Consider the following 26,204-nt stretch of genomic DNA (forward strand, 5'->3'; position numbering starts at 1 on the left):
AGTAACAGAAGGAACAGATAGAGATGAACTTAAGGGTAAAGAGGGTTCAAAGATAGTCCTATTCAAACTAGATGAAGTTTATCTAAAAGATATGCTAATGCAGATATACAGTAAAATGAAAAACTATTTTAAAATACGAAGAGAATCTAGTGAAAAGATGAGAGATTTTTTAATTAGGTATGAAAAGGCAGAATCAGATTGTAATTGAGCGATTGAGAAAAGCATGCTTGAAGGAGAAGCTAAGGGTTTTCATGTATTGGAACAAGCAAATCTCACAGAAAATAAAAAAACTAATGGCACTAGCACCTTGTGGTCAAGGAAGGTTGGAATATAAAACAGTGTCACAGATAATGAAAAGAATATTTGAGGGATTGGGAATGAAGAGGAAGGGGAATGGTGGGGTCAGAAGGCAATGCGAATTCTGGGAGAGAGAGGGAAAACCAGAGATGTCGGGGAAAATGGAACCGAGATAAGGGTGGAAGAAATCCTATAAAGAAAGAAGGGAAAGTAACATTATTTGCAATACTATACAAATCAGAATGGCATTGGGCTAGGGATTTTCCTCAGAATTTTCAAAATCGAAAGAAAGCAGAAACAAAACAAGAAGAAAAAGGTTATATGGGAGATGTTAGTAAAATAGAGGAAGTGTCTTGGGAAGAGGTTTGTGCAATTTTAGACACTGGATGTAAGTTGACTGTTTGTGGGAAATTATGACCACCAAGCATTGTCATGGGTTTAAGTCAGAAAGAGTGGGAGAGATTAACGGATACTAGGACAGTGTCTAATAAAGTATTTAATTTTGGTGAGTCAGCATATAAGTCAAAAGGAGTAAATGGAAATACCAGTGATATTGAAAAACTAAAAGTTTTATTTAAAGACAGAAATTTTGCAAGGTGATGTAGTACCGTGGCTAATAGGTAAGAAAAAAATGAGTAACATGGGTATGACCATAAATTTAAAAGAAAATTGTGCTATAATGGAAGTATTAAGGGAAACGAAGGTAAAGTTAAGAGAAGACAAACTCAAGATTACCAGTATTGAGGAGGAAGGTAGATGAATTATTACTGGAGGGTTGGAAGGGAAAGAGTCTAAGCGAAATCAAAAGTGCAATGATGAAGTTACATCTATAGTTTGGACACAGAAATGGAGGTGAAAAGTGGAAGCTAACAGAAGAAGCACAGTGGGGTGATGGTTTGAGAGAGAAAGAAAAGGAGGAAATAAAAAAGTTACTAACAGACTTGATTGCAAGTTGTGAGGTATGTAAAAGACAAAAGAAACCCAGCTAAACCAGTCGTAGAATTTTTATGGAGTAAAACATTTAATGAAGTTGTAGCAATGGATGTGGGAGATATAAGAAGAAAGTTCTTGGTAACGGTAGATATGGCAATGAGGTATTGTCAGGCTTTTTGGATAAAAGACAAGAAAACAGAAATTAGAGAGGCACTTTTTGATGGATGGTTTGCTATATTTGGAGTGCCCTTCAAAATATTGTCAGGCAATGGGGAAGAATTTCAAAACGAAAAAGTAAGGAGGATGGCAGAAAGATGGAATATTAAAGTATGGGCCACTGCATCAGAATCTCCATGGAGCAATGGATTATGTGAAAATACAGTAAGCATAATTAAAGAAAGTTTAAGAAAGATGATAGAGGATGAGGAAGTGGATTGGTCCATACCATTAAGATGGGTAGTGAGTGCTAGGAACTGCTTAATAAATAATGGAGGTTTCTCTTCTAACCAATTAGTATTGTGAAAAACCCTTCTGTGGCTAATTTTATGGGAGAAGAGAGTTCAAGTCCTGCAAGCAGAGAGAAAGGTATGGAAGGACAAGTAGAAGAATGTGTTAAAAACCTATATTGATTTCTCAGCTTTATATACGTTGTAAAGGAAACACGAAGGGGAGTTTCAACTGGGGGGGCCTGTAGGAGGGCCACATCTGACTTTTGGTTGGGGGGGACATAGTGAAACCACTGATGTTAGCCCTTGAGAGTCTAGAAATGGGACTTATTTGCTGTGGTGAACTACTTTATAATGCTAAAAACAATTAATATTTAAAAGGAATATTTTTAATGGCTTCGTGTTATTTTCATGTTCATCATTCTGAATTGTTTTCCAGGGTGTGTGTTGGTATTCAGGTTGCACCAAACGAAGAAGTTAATTGGTACTGTCCTCGATGTGTATCTCAACATCAACAGCGCTGTGCTCCTCCAGAAAAAAAGAAGCGTGGTCGTAAGAAAAAGTAAATGTTATAACTTGGTCAATGCTCTATACATAATGACTTTTCATTATAAACTTATGAATAGCTACCTTTGCTGTATCTTGTGTTTTAATTGACAGTTTTGGATGGTAATACTGGTTCAGATTTTGCAGATGTTCAAGGGTTTCTTTCTTATCTGGGAAGTCTGAAACAACTTGAAGTATTTTGTAATGTCAACAGTCATTGCCCAATGCTTTACAACTCAAAAATTTATTATTTGTGTGCATAGAAATATTTTGGGTTAAAATATAAAATTAGATAGAAGGCCTCACAGTTTATAAGATAAGATTTTTGGGAAAGTTATAGAATTAAAAGAATCCTTCATTTATTTTTATGGACTCTTGCATACCAATAGGATTAAAATCCTTAATTTCAGTACTGATGATGGAGAAGTAACTATCATGGTGCCCTTCTCTTAGTATATACAGAAGATATCATAGAATGATGTCCAATCGAGTCTTGTCTGTGCAAGTTACCAATTAGTCTGAATCAAAAAAAAGCAAGATTGCCAACTTAAACTTTCTGAAGTGGAAAACATTTCACTTGGCAATAATACAGTCTTTGATGAATTTTTGGCTTTCATCTCTTAGGCTTCCTTGGGATTTTATTGTCTAAACTTAAAGCGATATTTAAGTGAAACTTAGTACCACTCAAGCAATTTTTTGCTAATCTTTTCCAGATTTTTAATATAACATTTTAAATTTTATGCATGTACATCCTTTTTCCTTTGTCCTCATCATGGAGGATAATATTGGTTTAAACTTGCTTTGAAGAGATTTAAGAAATTGAAATATTTCTGTTTTTGAAAATTCATTATTTTAACAGCAACAAAGAAGTAAAAACTGTCAGAGAATGATATTAGTAAATATAGTATATGGAGTAAAGATCATAAAGATTGAACTTGGTTTGGGCAAGGTGATGCAGGCTTTCTCAGTATACCCACAACAAAAGGAGAGACTGTGGTGAAAGTGCCACAGTTGAAAAGTATGCTGTTGGTAGGAGACCTAAATTGAGAAATTATAAGTCTTTGATGTTCATGTGGGTGAAATTAACATTTGAGAAAGATATGGAAGGAAGAAGCAGTTGGAAATTTGCCAAAGCTAAGTATGGAGGTTCCTAAAGACAAATGTTCAAGAATCCCAGAGAGAAGTTGAAATGGAGTGAAGCAGGAACATTATTTTGATGAGTAAATATTAACAACATAAAAGGCAAATGCAGCACAATACACTTATATTTGTGTTATATGCCAAGCACAACATATATTACTTTCACAAAATTATAGTGAACTAAGGAAGAGAGGTGAAGAGAGAAATGCTTGAAAATAAAAACATGGAACTAAGAATTGAAGTCATTGAGAAGTATAAAGTGTCAACATACACTGAATCAGAGTGGAAGGGAAATAAGGATATATACAAAGGGTAGTTGAAAGGTACCTGCAATTTTTTGAGAGGACAAGCAGGAAAGTTTAGAGACAACTTACAGGAAGAAGAGTAGGAAGATGAAAGAGAATTGGATGAATGCAATAAGAATCTCAGCCTACCATTTGGGAAGACTAAGGCAGATTTTAAGGGTGATCAGTCTGGAAAAATTACTTCAGTGAAAAGATATATGTAAGAAAATATCTGCACTTGCCACTTCAAGTTGAAGAACTGTTATGCAGCAAGTGTGGGAGAAGATGGTTTGTTGAAAGAGTTTGACCAGGCTGGCATGCAGTCCCTGACATTTACACAAAATACCTAGCTGATTTATCATATATATTTTTTAATCATCACCACCATCTCCAATGTTATGTAATGCAATGGGCTTTTGTGATATTCTGTCTTTCTTCTCCTTTATCTTCCACTCATCTCCAGTATCCCTTCTCTTAGTTATCCACTTAGGTCAGGGTCTTCCAACTCTTTAGGTCCTCACAGGACACCAGATAACAGTAAGTAACCCTTGGCAGATGGATCTAACTTGAAAACATGTAACTGACTTTCTTCTTCTTAATTATTAAGTTGAGAAGGGCCACTTCACTGCATGACAGATTCATGAGTGTGGTATGTAGCTTATCAGTTATTGTAATAAATTTGGAGAAGTCAAATCTCACTCTCAGCCAAAGGATACTTTACCTTGGCATATGTAGTTACAGACATGACAGCAGCTAGGGTATTTCCATCAGACCAACGCATTGACAAGTTCGACCAACAAGCACCATTCAGTCCTTCTTGTCCAGACAGAAACAACCAGTATGTCAGTAGCAGGTCGTTCTAGGTTACTTGTCCCTAGAGAAGCTTGTTTCTCACCGGGGTCTCCACCTTCGGTTTCTCCAATGGAGACTTGCCACCAAAATCCTTTTACTTATTTTTAATCAGACTCCAGCAGGCACTAGATAATTTTCCTCTTATGCTAAGACTGCAAGTTTTTTAGTTTTGAAAAATAAAAATTGACTAAAAATTTGTCATTATTACTATAATTTGTAATTAGGTACTTTGTGCTTGCGTTATCTGATGTGCATATTTCTACTGCACGTTTTAAAGAGCTGAAAGCGCAACAGTGTCCCAGGTTTTAAATTATTGTCTAATTTCCCTAATACGTACAGTACACATATTCTTTGTGCATACAGGAAATATAAAAATTATAAATGGGCAAAAGTTTTGGAATTATGCTTATATAGAAAATTGTCAGTTGACCAGTAATTCTTTATGTGATGTTTTGATACATTTGTTGTTTGTAATATGACTTCCTGGATTGCTACCATTTTTTCAAGTCCCACATCCTTCCATAGTTTCTTCATACTGCCCCATAATTTATTTTATAGTCCATGATGCTCATGCCTTCAACATCCATGAATAACCTAATGTAATCTGCTCCTCTACTACCACCATTCAAATCAAATTTCTGCTCTCTAGCAAATACAGGCAGTCCCCACTTAAGCGCCAGCAAGTGGTGTAGGCATTTGTAGGCAGTTTATCAGCATTATTAGGTGGTTTATTGGCTGATAAGCAATTTTTGGCGTTGGTAAGCAGTTTATTGGCGCTGGTAAGTGGTTTATTGCCGTTGGTAAGTGGTTTATTGGCACTTACAGTGTAGTAAACGCCATTCACTATTACCATAATTATTGTGATGTTCTATTTAATGACAATTTTCGGTTATTGGCGCCCCCCCGGGAATGGAACCTCCATCGTTAACTGGGGACTGCCAGTATTTAGCTGCTGTTCTCATCTTAATCCCCAGTGGGGTTGCTGTTTTTAATGAACCTTTTCAGGGTGTTTCTGACACTTATTGAATGGTTCATATCATAATTTCTCACTCCAGCCTTCTGTATTTTTCTAGGCTGGGAAAATATAAAAATCTTAATCATTGCTAAAAATAACAATGGAAAATTGTAAACATTCAACATGGGGATGAGTCCATTCTCCATATCTTTGATTAACACATAAAGTTACCATGTACTGAATTATAGTATGTTTAGCAAGAATTAATCCCAAAATTTTGCTAAGTAGCAGAGATTTTGCTGACTCCTTACACAAAATTATGGTTGTGTCATATATTTACAGTTTCAGTGAGATGAATGAAATATGAAATTATGTTACTGTACTGTATATTGAAGAGTATTTTTTTAAATTTGAATAGTGAGCAATTTTCACTTACATAGTTGGTGCTGAGGCCTTCAGGTAAGGTGTTAGACCCACAGTAATATTTTATAAAAATTTAAAGTTTTGAAATTGAAAACAAGTAAAACATGAAGATTACAATAAGATGTTTCTTTGATGAAATGGATAATGCTGAAAAAAGCAACAAGTTCTCAAAAAGACAACTGTACCATGGTCATTAACACAATATTACTGAATTTACAAGTTATCACAAGACAGCCAAAGAACAAAGAGAAACTAGGAATGTTTGGTGGTAAAACCACTGCTCTCTTGTTTCATTAGTGTTAAAAGTTTCATGCACTATAGCCAAAGAGCACTTTATGATAACATTGTAATACACGTGAAATATAGTCAAACAAAAGTACTTCAAAAACTGTACATTTTAAAATTTCATTTGTATTAATGTTGTAGAATATCTTTTAAGAGCCTTTAGAATATGGTGTCACTGACATAGGGGTTAAAAGAAAGAAGAAGACTTCTTACAATGGAAGTATGTTGACTTGATGCCCAAGTTCAAGGAGCATATAACATGTTTTGGATGGAATATGGTTTTTGTAAACCTTCGCATACTGTACCCAATAACTAACAATATACATAGGAGTAAAATACCTTTAAGAGATAGAAATGACAATACATATTGGTAATTTATGGCGAAATGACAATACGTATTGGTAATTTATGGCACGTTGGAGAGAGAGGGAGGTATTGATGGTAGGGTGGTTATAAACAACTCCAGCAGAGTAATCCTAGCCACAGACTTTTATGCTCACACACATACATCAAAACTTAGATAAAACTTTTAGTATTTCATTTTTAATATGGCTTTTCTGTCTCTTAACAATTTTAGAGGAATTTAAAGAAATTGTGACCAAAGTGTGTGATACATTATGATATCTTATGTGCTCCACATGAAATCAGCAGATAAATGCACTTAGTTGAGGTTTTTCTCTCTTTATATGTATTATTACATGGTAGCTCCAGGTTGTGGTGGTGGTTATGTTCCAGCTGAGAGAGAGTGAGAGAGAGAGAGAGAGACTCGCTTATGTAAGCCTGGGGAAAGAAACAGTCTTTTAAGCTTTGGCCAGGTAATAAACTGGTTGTCTCCCCTCCTTATAGTGAACTCTCATGGTGGCCTTGTTATAGCGCCTATAGCTAAGCCTCTCAGAATCCTAGTTATATTGCCGTAATACCAGAACTGATTTTTTTATGAATATATTTTAAAAAGTGGTGTAAGATCAGAATGGCGTAAGTCAGAGCCGCCATTGCCAAATTTGGTCACTTAACAGACCTGCCTCAAACATTACTCTAATTATTGACATTTCAAGTAAAATCATAGGAAATATGCTAGTTGTATGAGTCATCAAAGACTTCTTATGGCTTTGTTAACAAAGCTCAGAGCATTTTACAGGACTACTAATTATAACAAAAAGGAAAATACTATCCAGCTACTTTGCTTATTTATGTGCTAAGTTGCGAAACAGCATAACATTGCCCAAAAACATAGATGAACTGTCATACAGAGGTTTTATATTCGATACTATTGTTTTGATTGAATTGACAATGTTTAAGCAGGTCATGAGTCAGTCATGAATTGTATACAGTGGACCCCCTGTATTCGTACTTCGGTAAAGTCAGTCTTTTTAGATTGCTGGTTGAGCATACATCATGTATAAACAGTGTGTTGTATTTATAAATATTTCCTTTTCCTATATATAAAATACTAGCATTTATGCTAGTGTAAATACACATTACTATGTCTATTGTGAATTAAGAACTGCTGTGCTGTAGTTCTAAATAACTTTATTATAATGTGAATTTTGTAAATAAAATGTTTTTACATTGTCTTGCAGTCATAGAAGGAAAGAGATACTAGATATTCTCTGAGGAATTGTAAAATATTATAAAATGTGCTAGTCTTCAAAACTAATTGGACATCATATCCCTGGATTGAGTGTGTACAAGAGGTTTAGTAGTTAGAAAGAAATGTACCATTACTATAGTCTTGCCACCGTGACGAAAGCTCTCTGGTGTGGCGTTTAAAGATCTACCGTTGTCAATTTTACAAAAACAACAACTGACACATGTGTGACAGAACTTTGAATGTCTTTGAGATAAACCCTGAGGCTATAATTATAAGATTATAGGGGCTTTTCATTTCCAAGTAGTACCTACTTTAATCTTCCTATTCTGCCATGCTCTCGATCTCTCTCTCAATTCTAAATCTTACAGCTGTCCGAGCGTGAGCTGTATGGGATAACATAGGCCCTCCATTCACTTTTTCATCTAATAAATACCTATTTATTTTGTATACGATTGCCTTTTCTCGGCTGTGAAGTTGATGTCTAAATATGGCTGTGAGATGACCAGGAATGACTTGTAAGTCGGTGTCAAAGTCACTCTATGCTTTAGTCAGGCCAAAACTTTGTTGCCATATCATAGTCAAGCAATATTCAGTCAGTTTCCTATCTATTATTTTGTCAGAGAGAGAGAGAGAGAGATCTGTTTGGATACATTGTTTATTTTCTTACTCGTCAAACTTACTCTGTTATGCTGTATTTCATATTTCCTTGCTCACCAATTTATTTTATACCTACAATGTTATGAAATCAAGTATTTGTAGAAAGGAGAAATGCCTCTGAACATATACCGTGACCACCGAAAGTGCCCCTGGAGAGAATCTAACCAGTTTATCTGTAGATTAAAACAAGTGGAGTTGTTTGAAATATTGGCAACAGCACCAAAATGAGATCCCATGTTGATAGAAAATCTGATTCCTTTTCTTGTTATTACATATAAAAAACTTTATCAATCTTGAACCCATGTGACTGATTTAGAATTGTTGGTAACGGAAAAGATATGTGATGTCTTTAACGGGAGAAATGGTTTTATCTCTGTTGTTATAAATTTGGCAGATATGCGGAGATTAAACACGTGGGAGGACCCAAACAGCCCCGCCAGAGAGTTCTGGTCATTTTGGAAATACTATAGTCATTTTAATTATATTATAGAAAAGTGCACATGATGTTGGAAACCATGCTTGATCACTTCACAGAGTAGTGCAAATTATAAGAATTGTTGCCTCTCCTTGATCAAGCATGCAATTTGCCTTGCTCTTAGTACTTTGCCTCTAGAGGAATGCAATAGAACGCCACCTTTAGAGGAATGAAATAAAGTGAACAAAGTCAAATAGAACACTGGAGCAGCAAGTATAAATGCTTAACCCTCACAGTTCGGGCTAATTTACGCTAATGCATATACCCATGACTGGGCTAAATTTAAGGATGGCCAATTTGAGAGAAAAACTTAAAAAAAAAAAAATGGAAAGAGGAAGATATGTATATTTACAAAAAAATGGAAAGAGGAAGATATGTATATTTACATGGTATAAGACAAAAAAATTCCAAAAAAATGTATGTACCTTCCACAGGGAATTGTAAGAGAATATTTTCCACCCCTTGCGGGCCTCTTTTCCATATGACAGTCATAAAAAATACGCTAATTTTACCGTTATAAGATTTATTTCTATTTTTTCACATTTTATTTTGTCAGTTTCAAAATGTAGCTCAAAAAATATCATAAAGATAAGATATAAAACTGGGAACAAATTCCTAGCATATTTATTGTAAAATATTTACCACATTTACGACACATCTATGGATGGGAAATTCTGACCACATTTCCCCTTCCTTCCTGGAGCAAGGATGAAGGCAGCTCTGCTCACTCACACGTATAAGGTGATCTGAAGAGTTGCCAATAGTGATATATGTAACTAGGAACATTTTTCCCCCAAGATTCATTGAAACTGTATGGCGTCAAATCCTGATCGTATATATACAATACCCATCCACTGCCTTGGGCCATATGCGATTGTATGTATTCAATACCCAGACTGGGGGGGGTTAAACACAAGATGCTTGACTAAAATAGGTTACTGGAAAGATAAATTGTGTGTGTATAACACATCCTGCATACATACACATTATGGATAATGACACAGACAACTCGATCCTCTATTAGACCTTTTAATATTAGAGGTGAACAATTTGATTGGCTGCAATTCTATGATATTACCATCTTTATATCTTAAGGATGCCATGGCATTGGAAATAAAGGTAGTTATATTCATCTGGCATTGACTAATAAGTCTTCATCAAGAATGTTTTCCATTGTTTATTATTTGCTCTTAGTTTTTCTTTAGCATATGTTAGCCCTTTGGACCCCATTTATTAATCTATACAATTTGTCAAGTGAATCTTGTTCAAGGTTTATCAATTACTATTATATAATTGACCATATTTCCAGTTCATTACATATCCAGAAGTTTAATCTGCTCAAGGTGAAATTTGAATTTATGAACCTTCTATACTATGTCCACTGCTATACTGTTGAAGAAAGGTGCCAGGAAGGAATTAGTTGGCTTTATATCTTATACAGGGTATTCAATATACTTTTAATACTGGCATATGGCAGTGCAAGTAGTTTTATTGAAAATTTACCTAGTTCATTACCAAATTCTGCTTCATGTACTGTGTATACTCATGTATCGTATGACTTAGAATTTTAATTTTTAGCATAATTTCTGTGGATTGCACCATGCACTGAATTACAAAATCAAAGTATATAGTTTACTACTCTGTAAAAGGTTAAACTATAATATTCATCAGAATTTTAGGCTATGATTCACATATAAATTTTTAACATTGAATATTACTATGATTGGTCATAACAACATGCATGTGCACTTGAAATATAAGAAAAAAATGTTAAATAGTTATGAAAATGAACATTTAAGAAGTGAATTATATTACTCACTGATAAATTGCTTGTATTTATGTGGACTTACAAGTAAATACTAACAAACATTGCTAAATTGCAAACATTGAAAGAAATAGTTTTTATTATAAACATGTGTGTGATTTTTTAAGTTAATGTTTTGAATATAATATGATACCTGCAGAACCCTTTTTTAGCTAGTTTGGTTCTGTGCAAGTTCTCAGTTGGGCTGGAGGTCAAGTCAGTTGGCAAAAATAAACAATGACAGAAAATAAGGAAAAAAAGTTATTTCTTGCTGGTGTTTCCCAATTTTTAGCTAAATATCACTACTTAAGGATATTTTTTACTATGTAACTCCATGTGGCTTAGTAGTTTGCTACATCTAGCATATTTGATTGTATTGTATGCAAGATTGCTTGGTGTGAGTATATGCAGTACATATGTAAGTTTACTTTTGTTTTTCATCAGTTTTTTGTGCATATAATTTCACCTATTTATTTATGAAAATGGTTCATCATTATGAATGTGTCCAAAGGACTAGAACAATCAATCTTTTAATATTTTTTATTTTCCATTCATGAAGTAGGGGTCAAAGACCATTCTTTTCATTTCAAGTTGCATGCCAGAGGAAATCAAAGTTTTTTTTTTTAATTTTTCAGATTTGAATCCCCTTAAAGCAGAGTACCGGTAATACTTCTGTGGATATCTTTCTTTGAGTAAGGAAGAGCTTTCAGTCTTCTCCACTTAACTAAAGCTCATGTTCTGAAAAGGACCTAGTTATAGCAGTCATCAAAAGAATATCACTTTTAAATTAAGATTAGATGTTCATCACCAGTGTACCTGACAGTACATGTTTGTGCACATAACATGTACTTTACAACAGTTGAATTTCTGTCATGATTAAATGGTCATTGGGTTTACCCCTATGTACTATTTTGGCTGTAGGGCTGGAGAATGGTCATAGATATCTTCTCCATATACCTTTGTCATTTATTCACAGATTCTTTTGTATTCCAAGGGGAATCATCCTTTTTGTATAAAATGTTGAATAATGGTTTCTGATGATAGCTGATAGGGAAGAAGCCAGCCTAGTTTACTAGTTCTTTTTATCAGAAGATAACAATATGCAGTGTAAAAATTTGATGCAGCTTTTGATCTAGTTATTCTCTAAAATGTCTTGTGATATTGGCTCTGTTTGGTTTGAAGGTTTATCTGAGAGATAAATGTTGTACAATGTTCATTATGGCAAAGCCATGTACAGTATGTAACAGAGTTCTGCATTTTAAATGTGCATATTTTTAAGTATATCAGATGGCTTATTTGGAATGTTTATCTGTATAGTATTAACATCTTTGCTTCTGACATTGGCTGGTTACTTTGTTATTGTTATTATGTGTTTGTTAATTGCTTACCATCCTGGCTTGATGTAATGGGAATTGGCTACCTAACTTAGCAAAAACCAAAGTAGAGCACCGTACATTAAATTGTAAAGATATCACTAGTACAGATGTTGCACCCAGCTATAGAGTCGTTGTGTTGGGTAGCAAAATGTAGCAGAAAACATAAGAATTGTTTATGTGGGCTTTAGCATGAGCAAATTTTTAGGGCATTTCACAGTGAAAGGAATGAGTTTACATATACTATGTCAGTTAGTAGTTCTGTCTGTCGCTGAGCATATACTATGTCAGTTAGTAGTTCTGTCTGTCGCTGAGTAGCCTGGAAATAACACCTAAATCATTTTTAAAGATGATGGCTAAAAATTTTCATGCACTTTGTCCTACCATGACTTTCCATTCTCAATCTTTGGTAAAACATGGATTCTAATGAAATGTCTTCCAATGTTTGAGGTTTATTCTTGAAAGGTAGCTGTAAATCACAAGAAATCAGCTATACAAGAGTAATCATACTTGGGCAGTGTTAGCCTTTGATTTTTTTTCACTAGTTATTAGTGGTAATGCATACCTAAACTTGTCATTAAATCATACAGTATAATGAATACTTATCATTTGGTGGTGTGGATATGTCTTGAAAACTAGCACAGAGGAAAATATATTTGAAGCCAAAGGAAATAGCACTACAGCTGTGGAACAAAATACAGTAAAGTTAAAGTAATGAAAAAAGTTGTTTTAAGTAAAAATGCTTGAGATGTGAATGGAAGTGAAGAAAACAAAAATAAGGGATCTACACACATCATTGCTTTATCATTTGTATGAATAAAAGTATCACAAATTACTACTTGTATTTTTAAGGGTCATGCAGATTTGAAGTATATCTTCCTTGCTGATTTGCTAAGCTTAGTATCAAGAGTTTATATTAAAAGTACAATAAGTTAATAGTTGCAATACAGACTACTACAAAGTTCATGAATACTGAAGCATTCTCTTATACAGTAATAGAAATTTAATTATTTTCTTGAAAGCTCTCTTCTTGAAGAACTGAATGTTTATGCTTTACTATGATATTACATACTGTATGTCAGAAATTTTAACTCATACATATTGTGTATCCTTGGCCTTGTTTAGTGAATGTCTTCTGTATTAATTTTTTGTATTGGAAGCTTATAAAATATTTTTTTTATCATATTTCCTACTGTGCACTAGTACCATATTATGGTACCTTCCTAGATTTGCTCATATTGTGGCCTTACATATCCATTTGCTATGTGGTAGCTGTGCTGTTCATAGGGTTTGCCATGGTAGTGGGGGAATATTTTAAATGTAATATGTATTCCACTGAAAGATTTCTCTGTATACTGAAAGTAATGTTTGGAGAGGAGTGGAAGACTATAAAGCACCAAATGTTGGGGCACCAACTAGTCAGATTGTAGGTTAAATGTTTGTTAGCACAGGGAAGGGAAGCAGGTCATGAGGCTATTTTGGAGTAAATGTATAATTTTAGTTATGCAGAAAAAAATATGTAAATTATGGTATGCATGTATTCATGTACATCTGACCAAACAATTGCTTTCATATATCAAAGTATTTTTTACTTACTATGTGAAAATTGTATACTTTCAACTATTTCTTTGCAGACATTACGTTACATTGTTATATTTTTACCATTTTTATTGCAGTAAAATTAAGTACACAAACAAGAATAAATAATTGATTTTGCATATTTTAATAGTGTTTTAGTATTAAAATTACAATCATTACACCCCCGAGAAGTTTAATCTTTGAATTTCCCATAAATCATACTTATGATTAGATGTTTTACATTTCCTGTATGAAAGCTAGTACCATTATGGGCAAAAGTATCATGATTCAAAATTTCTCCAATTGGTAATATAATGACTAATAACCAACTTATTACAATATTGAGAAACTCTTAGCCTAAGTAATCGATATTAATTTTATCAATTTTGTAACGGAACCCTTAATACTAATCTCAGTCAGATGTCATCTTATTTACATTTATTGGTCTGCATTTTAGCTAAACAAAATCATGTTAGGTAAAGTCAGACTGTAAATCATCTTGCATCATTATTATCAGTTTTTATACATGGAATGGGTTATCCTGCCTGTCATGCCATAACTGTCTGGTACTATTTTATCTGTACTAACTGTTCCTCCTCACTTCTCATCACATTTTCAGTGTCTTCAAGATCTTGGTCATCTCAGTGGCATTCTAATGTCACGTCCTTTATAATTTTCCACTATCTCTGTCAGTGCCCTTATACGTACTCTGCTGCTTAGAGTAGTATTGGCCTTGTACACACTCAATATTCCTGCAGCCTCTTTCTACTTTTGTAGACTATTACTACTCTATCTTACTGCCTTCTCAAAGGTAACAGGAATGTTCTACCTCTTCTAATTAATTTTTTTTTCTTCAAAGTTCACCTCCTTATTGAAGAGCAAATTCCTCTAGACAGCATTTCAGATTCAGAAATGTGACTCAACTGGTCTTACCTAGTTGCAATCTTTTATGCCCTTTCAAGAAGCGCATCAGAATTCTTTTTCAAGTATCTTCGTTATGTTATATATCATAGTTTGTTGTTTATTATTGTTGGACCTCTTGATTTGCCCCTAATGTCATAATTCACAGTTATAAAGAAGTAGAGAACTGAAAGGGAGGGAATACTGTAGTACTTAAATATGCTATGAAAAGTTCAGCCTTGCAATCCCTCCCCCCACCCCCCAGTGCTTTTTGCTTACTTACACACACACACACACACACGGTAGAGCTTGTGGGTGATAAAGTGGCCTTATGTAGTAAAAGTTTTGCTTGTTCTAGTGTAACAATAGTTTGTTGGCTTATTTTTTTACTTGTAGGTAAAATGTATGCAGAGCATTCATTTATATTGGGATGATTTTTATCATTGTCTTAATTATCAGGTTATAATTTTTTTTATATTTACTTGGATAATGTCATGAGATGTTCAATAGTACATCTTTTTTTGTTATTCCAATGCCTCATGCTTGTAAATACATTAAAGGGAAAAAGTGCCCCTTTGATCCAGCTCCTCTCTACAATTTTCTAGTTTCTTATTTTCTCACATAACTTTAGTCAGCCCCTGTATATCACATTGAATTCTAGAGGTTTTCTGCTACTAATGTAAGGTTTCATTCTCATCTTGAAATTTCCTGGTTTTACAAATAGACTGAGCAAGTGTTTGTGAAGTTAAAGTATTCTTAAATGACCTTGGTATAAATGTCCTTGAAAGTAAATGTTACCACAGGTTTTTATCTTGTTATAATTCAGTATATTGTGGATGAAATATTTTGTGATGTCAATGTTTTGTGTAAGTGAATGCAAGACTATGCACAATAGAAAAGGTTTTCCAATTTTACTTGTATATAAGAACTAAAAGAAGTATGCCATTTTCTGTTGCCTTTTCGAGTGACCTGATGAATGGCTCATAATTAGAAACAAAGTGTAACTGTGTAGCTGAGATACATTTTGAATAATTTTGGACAGACAAGTTTTTCAGGTTGTTGCCACTTCTGGTGTTTGTTTACTATTGACTTTGTAGATATTTGTAATTAAATTATTATAAATGTGACCATAGTTTTTTAACCTAATAATGTTATTTTATAGATATCGGCCAGTTAACTCACTTTTTATGAGTTTGCACTGCTACCAGCAAAATCTTAGTTCATTTGCAAAATGTTAATTTCTTTAGAGACTGACAAGCCAGTTCTCAATAACATTCATATTCCATTTTCTCCTCTTCAGTATTTTTAGCCCTTTTCCCGTCGGTGAGTTCTATAAGTGAACTCTGCCATAATAGGCACTTTAGTCATTGGAGTCACCTGCTAAGTTGCCCCTGTAGGCCCCGTCATTTTCGGACCACCTTGACGTGGTGAGGGGGGGCTCGAACCTCAGGAATTTCTTCCTAGGTTCAAACCCAAGAGTCCCATATAACATTATATATTTTTGGATTAAAATCTGGATTTTTCCACTTTTGTCAAAATTTTCCATTAATAAATAAGAAAACATATCAAAACTTGGATTGAAGTTAAATCTGAAGCTAAATAGTGGGAACTGTGGTAGACCCATCATCTACCCGGCAATGTTTGGACCTGGTTTTCCAAGTGGAACTATTTTGTGGAGCTGGACCACGGATTCCAGGGGGGCCTGGTTTTAGGAATAGAAAACTCTGCATTCTGACCAGTTTGCCCATGACGTGATTAAGATGGGGATAATTGTATTTTCGTAATACTCTTAGTCCTGCCAAGTGGTTATTGCTTACACTTGGGCCATACTAATCATGTTATGCCATCCCCTTTTGGCGGTAGGGTAGAATAGGGATGCAAACATTTGGGAGTCAGTTCTCAGTGCTATTGGAGGAAGATTTAACTTGACGAAAAGCCAATGATATCTTTTCAAAATGTATTATTTTTTTTCTCTCATTTTTATGATAATTACGCCTAAAATTTTTAGTACCCCTGGGCCCCTTAATGGACAAAATTCAGCACAGTTGATGACCATTGGAAGTTTATCCCTGAATCTCCGTCAGTTAGTTCAAGATAATAATTCTCATATCAATAATGCTGAACCCCAAAACAAGCATGATGATATATCCACCAGTACCACTACTAACACTGAAGACTAGGATATCCATGGAAAAGAACTTCCAGTGGAAGAGGAGTAAAATAATAATAATAATAATCAAACTGACAAAAAGAAAAGAATACTGGATCAAAACCCATCTAAGGGGAAAAAAGTGAATATCGAAAATTATAATTAATCCAAAGAAACTCCAATTACACCAGGAGAGCATTTTAAAAAAGATATTGTGCTAACCTCATCACAAGTGGAAATACATGATTACCCTCAATCCCAATCAAACAGCCAAGATCTGGACAGTAAAGAATCAATCACTCTTTACAATTCCCATGAAATAATACTAATGAAAATCATACCATTAAACCAAACCAAAATATAACTATCACTCCCCAACCATCCACAACACCCAAATATTCCTCTAATAACAATAAAACAAAACCGCTCAAACCAACAGTCCTTATCACTACAGAAAAGGACCAATAGAATTACAAAACCAGAAATTTCTAAAGCTAGAAGATCAAATACTTCTGAACCAATAACTATCATCACCAAACATGCTTCGTCTTGAGGTTGTAATGAGTGCTTTGTAGGTACATATAACCAACTAACCACCAAGACAGAGGAAACAATACGAAATTGTATAGACAATTTTATTAAATTGAAAAAGCCCTCTAACACACCAACATGAGAACAAAATATGTTCAGAGTCCTATAAAAGGGATTTTGATGAAGGAAAAATCTATTTCTGGGCGAGGGTTCGTGTCGCCCAGTGAAATAATCCTCAAGTTCATTATTTCTAAGGTAAATGATACTAACATATACCAGAGAAAAAACAAATTCAGGAGGATGTCTGTATGACTGACTCGCTCACCCTAAATAAAAAGAGGGTGTCGGTATGGTATCTGGGGCGAGTGAGACCACTACCACGAACCTCTTTGCCATTTAGAATTCACCTACGCCAAAATCCCCCTCCTGAGAGGGCCGACCCACAGGCAGAGACGGCAACTACTACTACTACACCATGCACCACGCCGACTGCCGCGCCTCTGGTGGTCATCCTTGTCGTTAGGGGGGGGAGGGATTTCACTGGGCGACACGAACCCTCGCCCAGAAATAGATTTTTCCTTCGTCAAAATCCCTTTTCTGGGCTCAGTTCGTGTCGCTGCGTGAAATAGTACCAGAGAAATAGCACAAGATTGAATAGCAAAAGAGGAAGGTCTCAATGAAACTAAGAAGTAAAACAAACAAATATAATATTATTGAGAGCTTACAAGTTATCATACAGAAAAGTTAACTTAAAATAAATAAACTAGGCTTACAGTTAACTTAAAATTAAACTTATACTAGTATTGATAACTTATCTATGTTAGTGAGTTACAAGTTAAATGGGAAAATTACTCACTAAATACAAAATTATTCTCAAAATTGTTAAATTAATAAAATTAGGTGTGCTACCCTAGCATAAAAATAAGGGGAGCAACACCAATCAGAAACATCTTAATTTACAATAAAGTTGTGGGTGCCCCTAGCAAAAAAATAAGGGGGACACTACTATAATCATTATCATAAGGCAGCTAAGGCTAAAGGACCATATAGAGCATAACGGTAGGTTAGGGGAAATATTAGTTGAGGCAGGTAGAAAGGAGATCTGGATCTTCAACTACAACTACTGTGCAGTGTCAGGGGAAACTCTGTTTCCCGCTGCCACTGCTGAAAATTTTAAAGATTCCAAGGACTTTAGATAGTGACGCTTGAAAACTGTCGGCGATTTCCAGCCAGTATACTTTTTTAAATCGTCAAAGTTCATATGCTGGAAATAATTAATAGAGGTGGCTACTGCCCTGATGTCATGGGCTTTTGGGAATGATTCAGGGTTTGCTTGTTTAATGAAGTAAAGGATCTGCTGCCTAAGACCTTTTACTGATATAGTGCCACCTTTTTCCCTCATAAAGAGGGGGCCTGAGGACCTAGAGGATGTCCTAGACAGAAAGGCTCGTAAGGTCATCACTGGACAAAGAGAAGGGTCTTGAGGAAGAGGGATGACTTTCCAAGGGGCCCATCTCATTAAAGGATCCTCATTTTTTGCCAGAAAACTACGATCCGGGGAAAGCAAAACCTCTCCTGAAGGGAGGAATTCTATATGTCCCGCATCTCTGGAAAGAGCCGACAGTTCTGAAATTCTAGCTCCTGAGGCTAGACTCAGTAAGAATAGCGTCTTACTTAGTAGCATTATGAACGAGCAAGAAGAGTTGTCAGTGTCTGAAGCCAGTTTGAGGACATCATTCAAAAACCATGATACTGAACTAGGCCTTTCAGAAGGTCTAAGTCTAGCAAAAGCTTTAGGAATAGACGTAAAGTAAGAGTCTGTTAAGTCTATTTGAAAACCCAATTGAAAGATTTTCTTTAAAGCTGATTTATTAGTGGTAATAGTGCTAGCTGCTAATCCTTTTTCAAATAAAGATCTGAAGAAGGATATAGCTGAATTAACTGTCATGGTTGTGGTGTTTGTTTCCCTCAGGAAAGATGCTAACTTCTTAACAGCAGCATCATACTGTCTCAAAGTTGATTCTCTCTTATCTGATTCTAAGAAAAGAATATTCTGAGGATCGATATTTGCATCTTTTTTACGGTTTTGAGAATTCCTGAGGAAGCGAACACAGTCCTCATTTGTACTGACTGAGATAGTTTGGGATTGGGAATCCGTCGAGGTCGAAGACCCAATTCCAGAAGCAGAGGGTACCAGTTGCTCTTGGGCCAGTCCAGGGCTACTAGAGCTACCTGTCCCTTGAAAGTCCTGAGTTTGTTCAGTACTTTCAAAAGAAGATTCACTGGAGGAAAGATGTATATCTTCTTCCACTGATTCCAATCTATGGACAAGGCGTCTATGGCATATGCCAGAGGGTCCAGGTTGGGGGCCACATAGCAAGGTAGCTTGTGGTTCGCTTGAGATGCGAAAAGATCTACTTGGAGACCCGGAGCACTCCGGTTTATCCAGTGGAACGACTTGTTGTCCAGAGACCACTCTGATTCTAGGGGAACTGATCGAGACAGGGCGTCTGCTATCACGTTCCTTACTCCCGCCAGGTGGGTGGAGGATAGATGCCATTTGTACTAGTTTGCTAGAGAAAAAATGGCTATCATGACATGGTTCACATGTTTTGATTTGGATCCTCCCCTGTTGATGCAGTGTACCACTACTGCACTGTCAAAGACCAGTTTTACATGAGAGTTCTTTGTTGGAAGAAGCCTCTTCAAGGTGAGAAATACTGCCATGGCCTCCAATATGTTTATGTGGAGCTGACGGAACTGAGGTGACCAAGTTCCTTGAACTTTCTTGAATTGAGAATATCCTCCCCACCCGCTTAGCGAGGCGTCTGTGTGGATAGTCAATGCCGGGGGAGGATATTGAAGAGGAACTGACTTGGACAGGTTCTTTGTCTCCGCCCATGGACGGAGATGATTGCGAAGAATCTGCGGGATTACTGACAACTTGTCCCGAGATTTGACATTTGCTCTTGAGCGCCAAACTCGATTTATGTCTTTCAGTCTTGCTTTTAACAGAACATCTGTTACCGATGCAAACTGGAGTGAACCTAGGATCCTTTCCTGGTTTCTCCTTGATGCTCGTTTGTTCTTGAGGAATTGCCTTACTGACTTGGCTATTTCTTTCCTTTTGGCCACAGGAATTGACAGATTGTGGGAGATCAAGTCCCAATGAATGCCGAGCCATTGAAAACGAGACTCCGGAGTGAGCCTGGACTTTGTCCTGTTTATTTGGAACCCTAGGTGTTCCAGAAATTGAATTACCTTGTTTGTGGCTCTGAGGCATTCCTCGACGGTTGACGCCCAAATCAGCCAATCGTCGAGGTACGCTACTAACATTATCCCTTGTGATCTCAGTTGTTGTACCACTACTTCCGCTATTTTCGTGAATACCCTGGGGGCTACGTTCAGCCCAAAGGGCATCACTTTGAAAGAGAATGCCTGGTCTCCCAGCTTGAAGCCTAGGTATGGGCGAAAGTGTCTCGCGATTGGGATATGATAGTATGGGTCTGTAAGATCGATAGAGGTGGTGACGGCCCCACAGGGAAGTAAGGTCCGCACCTGCGAGATGGTCAGCATTTTGAACTTGTCGCAACGAATGAATAAGTTTAGCCGGGACAAGTCTAAGATTATTCTTCTTTTTGATGAGCCTTTCTTTGGCACGCTGAATAAGCGCCCTTGAAACTTTAAATGCTTGACTCTCGACACTACTCCTTTCTGAAGGAGCTCCTCTGCGTAATCTGCCAATTCCTTTGATGGTAGCTGAAGGAATGACTTGGATGGAGGGGGACCTTTGATCCAACTCCACCCCAGCCCTTTGGACACAATGCTCTGTGCCCATTTGCTGAACCCCCACCTGTGGCGGAAGAGGAACAGCCTCCCTCCTACCTGGGAGGTCTCACTGCTGTTGTGCGGGGTGAGCTCCGCGTCCTCCACGGAAGTGCTTACCTCTGTTGGTAGCTCTTCGTGCACCTCGCTGCCGAAAGGCACCTCTAGCCCTGCTTCCCCTAACGAACCTGTTGAAGGTTTGGAAAGCTTGGCTTTCAAACACTGGGTTGAATGCCGGGGAAACAGCGTAAGAGGTCGAGGGCTGACCTTGTGGGGACAACAGGAGAATAGGTTGGCTTTGTCCCTTTGCTGCTGCCGGTTGTCCTGGCTGAGAAACCGGAACAGCTTGTACAAAGTGTTGCTGCTGTTGTTTCTGGTAGGGCTGGAACCTCTTCGTTTTCTTTAACTTCTTGGTAGAAGAGGAAGAGTTCTCGGGTTTCCTCTTACTAGAGAGACCCCAACGAGCTCTGAGGCTTTGGTTAAGCCTCGTCGCCTCGTGCTGGACCTCGTCAACTACTGATTCTGGAAAGAGGTCCGCCCCCAGATATTGGAGGAAAGCAACTTATTAGGTTCGTGACGAATTGTTGCTTCCTGAAGGACATGCTTCCGGCAGTTCCTTCTTGCCAATGCAAACTGGTACAGGTCAGCTTGTACAGTTTGCGTGTGTGACTTGGCTAGGAGCTTAAATAAAGGCTCCGTACCATAAGTCAAAGCAGCCACTTCCGTCATAACAGTGTTCAGTGTCCTGCCCAGTCTGGTTCTCGCCTCAAACTCTGCTTGAATGAGGTTCTCTGGCAACCTGGGTAACCTCTCACCGAACTGTTCCATGGCACAGTCCGGTTTGAGTTTGCCTACCGTAAAAGTGGCCGGTAGGTTTTCCCCACAAATCACCAAATGCAGGGAAGAGTGGAGACGTAGGGTCCGATTCCCTTAGCTGAGGAAGGGGTTCATCCTTCATAACATCCTGTAAGGTGATTTCAGCTATCTTGGTCGTAAAGGGGAGTGGTGCCTCCTCCTCTGTGGTAAAGATAGTGAAGGGACTCTTGAATGCCTGGAGTCTGGTATTTGTGCAATCCCAATCCTCAAGGCAATGTAACCATTCCCTTTGAGCCTGATCCCGGCTATACAAAACTGTCTCTTTGGGAATCTTGTCCTCTCTATTTAAGGCTGTCTCCGTCAGCCTAGCGTAACCCATGAAAGGAGGCTGTAAGCCGGCTGGATGGAACTCGAAGTCCTCGATCCTTCGAGTTCCATAGTCCGGGATTGAGATCATGCCATCCTTGTAGGGCGCATAGGCTGCTACCCTCCAAGGATTATTCATAGAGAAGGGTGTTATAATCCGGCAACTGGGCAAGTCCAGCTCCTGCTACCGGGGGGTCGGCCTGAGGTGCTTGATTCAGGCCTGCCAGTCGATTCTCCTGGTCGGACATTCGTTCAGTAAGGTTCTGAATTGATTGTCCCGACTGGTTTAGCGAGGTGGAGATTTGGGCGAACATTTGTTCGAATCTCGTATTAAGAGATCCAACCAAATCTCCTACCTGCTGCATGACTCCTGCCGTAAATGCAGCAGGATCGAAGGTACCAGTTGCACTGGCCCCGGCAGGGGTCACCGGAGGAGTTCCGGTAGCAGCAGGAGAAGGTACTGGCTTGACGGGAGCACGGGCCTTCTCCTTAGAGGACTTACCTCTCGACCCTTTCGCGTGCGAAGAAGAAGAGGACTTCGCTTTCTCTGCTCCGGGATGGGAAGCCGGGAGACTTACGAGAGGTTGAAGAAGACGACGTCTTTTTGGACGACGTCTTCTGAAGGGTCTTCTGCTCTCTGTGCCCCTTAACTTTGGGGACTACAGATGCAGCAGGCGTACTAGTAGGGATCTCAGATCCCGTAAAGCCTTGGAAGGAGGAAGATGAAGGGACAGGGGAAGAAGATCCAGAGGCACCCAAGGGAAGCCATTGGGCGCCCAACAAACCTACCTCAACTAACAAATCCTCAGCACCTACCGTCATTGGCTCTATATTAAGGTCTAAAGTTGCTACATCCGCCACGATGTCCTGGCCTCCTCTTTCGATTAGGGCTTGTTCCACCTGTTGCTGTATGCTCGCGATTGTCGGAGCTGCCGCGGTGGGATCCACATATCCCGTCGACTTCCCGCCTGGGAAGATCAGGACAGCCAACTTCTTATCCAACATGTAAGGCTGTCCCTTCTGCACGTTTTTGCCGAAGCCTCCCACCCAGGCCCGCAGGGTAGCCGACGCGACTTCCTTAACGGCGGCAGCCTGGAAAGGAGGGTCATTGTAATCCTTACAACGAAGCCCCGAGGACAGATCATTAAGAATGATAAATATGACCATATTTAAATTAAAATTAAGATATGTGACAGTGTATGCCATGTAAGGAACGAACCTGACACCGGTATATACTTACGCCGTCCAAAAACTGGCTCACCAAGTCGTAACAGATGGTACAAGCCTCGTGATGCCAGACGATCAGCTCATTGTGGCAGGTAGCGCAGGGAGCGTGAGACCTACAGACCTCATGTCCGCAGGGGTCTTGGAGGACGGCGTTGCACCCCGCCTCCTGACAGTTAGTAGCCTGTAAGTGAAAAGATACATAAGTATCAACGTTATACACTCATAGGGCTACTGTGATACTCCGTTGCATGCCGGAGTAGCTTAAAGTTATTGGGCATAATCCATCCCTGAACTCCGTGTGGAAGAAGGTCTATGACCTAATAAACTGGTTGGGAACTTTGGTGTACACCGGAGAGAAGAGTATGATTCAACCAGATGTTTTTATACACCCATAATGAGTTTCAAGGAGTAGTACACCACGCCGGAGAACGGGAGAGGATGCCTTATACTAAAACTAGAAAAATTTGTTACATTAATTGTGGAGCGTGCAGCTCCGCCGTAAAATCCCCCCCGACAACTAGAGGAGCGCCCGGATAGCAAGCAAGCGCTCCGCCGGATGACGCAAGGGATACATAAAATAGGGAAAGCATGTAGGACCAACTGATATCGTTCCCACTCCGGTAGCTGGCGGAGCCAGCTAGCCCCCCGACAACCGAAGGTACACCCGGATAGCTAGCAGGTGCTCCGTCAGCTGATGAAGGGGTAAATAACAGGAGAGGAGGGAGAGAAATCAGACCCAAGGTACGCCGGAGAAGAACCGAAGCGACTGGAGGGGGGGTGGCCAACCCCTGCCCCCGACCATGCCGGAGCTCCCCCAGAGCCCGGGGAGAGAACATGTGGCCCACCAGTGCTCCCAGCTGTCCCAAACTCCTGTGACCCCCTTGACTGGGGGGAGGGGGGGAGAGGTGCTCAGATGGTTGCCATAGCGACCGTGAGCGAGCCAGGACAGACCCCCCCCTCCCGCTCGGGAGGGAGGGAAGGGGACTGGGACTAGGGCAACCAGAGGCACCACGCGATTGCATGTGGACCAAGAGGTGATAATGCAACAAAACCGACTAGGCCTTGCGACCACGTGGGCCAGAGAGGACCAAGGGGCGATAATGCAACAAAACAGCAGATAGACCAAGATCTAAAGCAACAAAACCGCCTAGGCTAAACTGGTCGCCATAAATGCTAACCCAACATAAAATACATAAAATGATAAATAAATAAAAACTTTTACATCGTAAAGAGAGAGAGAGAGGGAAAACACGAGTGAGAGAGAAAGAGATGTCCAGGAGAAGAAGGCTAGTCCCCGAAGGAACAAGCCAACTACTCAGAAGCTAGCCTTAGCCGACACGTAAATGGAGGGCAATAGCCAGGATGCTGGACCAGAAGAAAATAAAATAATCACTCTAGCTCCTACCCACCTAGACAAAGAGACATGCATGCATGAACTAAGATCTAAGGTATAGGCTATGAATTCCCTAAATACGATGTAAAAGATAATGGGAACTAGTGTAGCACGTGATAAAACCCATGAAAGGTAAAATTCTGAGAAAGATGTCTCGGTATAGAGGACCGAGAAATCTAACCGAACACGAGGCGAGCCGTGGCCGCTATGCGCCAGACCAGGTGACCATTTCGGACCTAAAAAACGGTAAATAAGGATCCCTGGCTGACAAAACTAAATCCAAACCTTTCGGGGTACTTAACTTAGCTGCGGCAATAGCTGCACGTTCCATCCATGGTTGAAGTAAATCCAACGAAATAAGCACAAAAGCACAGAGGAAAAGTGGGCACGTGCTACCTAGTTCACTAACGAAAAAGGATGACCACCAGAGGCGCGGCAGTCGGCGTGGTGCGTGGCGTAGTAGTAGTAGTTGCCGTCTCCGCCTGTGGGTTGGCCCTCTCAGGAGGGGGATTTTGGCGAAGGTGAATTCTAAATGGCAAGAGGTTCGTGGTAGTGGTCTCACTCGCCCCAGATACCATACCGACAACCTCTTTTTATTTAGGGTGAGCGAGTCAGTCATACTGACATCCTCCTGAATTTGTTTTTTCTCTGGTATATGTTAGTATCATTTACCTTAGAAATAATGAACTTAAGGATTATTTCACGCAGCGACACGAACTGAGCCCAGAAATACAAAAATGAAATTATAAAATAAAAAATAGACATTAATATTCAATTATGAAATCTAACTGCTGAATCTAATAACCAACATACAAATATGTACAACAATTAAAAAACCACAAATAAATTCAAATGCATATAAATTTCAAGACAAAGTAAAATTGGCAATCAATTTACAGATTTTAACCAATTCCTCCCAATAATTGAATAAAAAATTATTCAATGAAATATAAATAGCCTCTTAACCCGACTACGTCTGGGTGAATTACAAAGAATCCAACAAGACCATAACCCAATATGTATATGCCTACAACACAGGAACTAACCCCATAAATATTCCACAGTACAAAATTGCTTGTTATTCACCAACTGATGGTGGAAAACTAGGCACAGCAATATATGTTCATAACAGTATCACATATGAACTTTTAAACATACCATCCCTATCATATCAGATAACAGCTATCAAATTATATATGCCAGATAAAAATATGATCACAATTTGTAACTTACACAAGCAACCATATTTTAGCTCAAATTTCAGTGATCTACCAGCATTAATTAATAATCTACATGAACCCCCACTTGTAATAGATTTTAATGCTAATAGTCCCCTTTGGGATAACAGTCACCCTGCT

General features: G+C 38.3%; 1 protein-coding gene across 2 annotated transcripts in view; it reads left to right on the forward strand.

Moving 5' to 3' along the window:
• Window positions 1-15,666, forward strand: part of LOC135212089 (transcription initiation factor TFIID subunit 3-like) — a 124,897-nt gene extending 109,231 nt beyond the window's left edge. For both annotated transcript variants that reach the window (XM_064245465.1, XM_064245466.1), the window contains 2 exons: window positions 2,116-2,238; window positions 11,324-15,666. In XM_064245465.1, the coding sequence (XP_064101535.1) occupies window positions 2,116-2,238; window positions 11,324-11,339 (139 nt within the window). In that variant the 3' untranslated portion in view covers window positions 11,340-15,666. The remainder of the gene's footprint in view (window positions 1-2,115; window positions 2,239-11,323) is intronic.
• Window positions 15,667-26,204: the final 10,538 nt, after the last annotated feature.

Source organism: Macrobrachium nipponense, chromosome 40 (genome assembly GCF_015104395.2).
Source record: "Macrobrachium nipponense isolate FS-2020 chromosome 40, ASM1510439v2, whole genome shotgun sequence".
NCBI lineage: Eukaryota > Metazoa > Arthropoda > Malacostraca > Decapoda > Palaemonidae > Macrobrachium > Macrobrachium nipponense.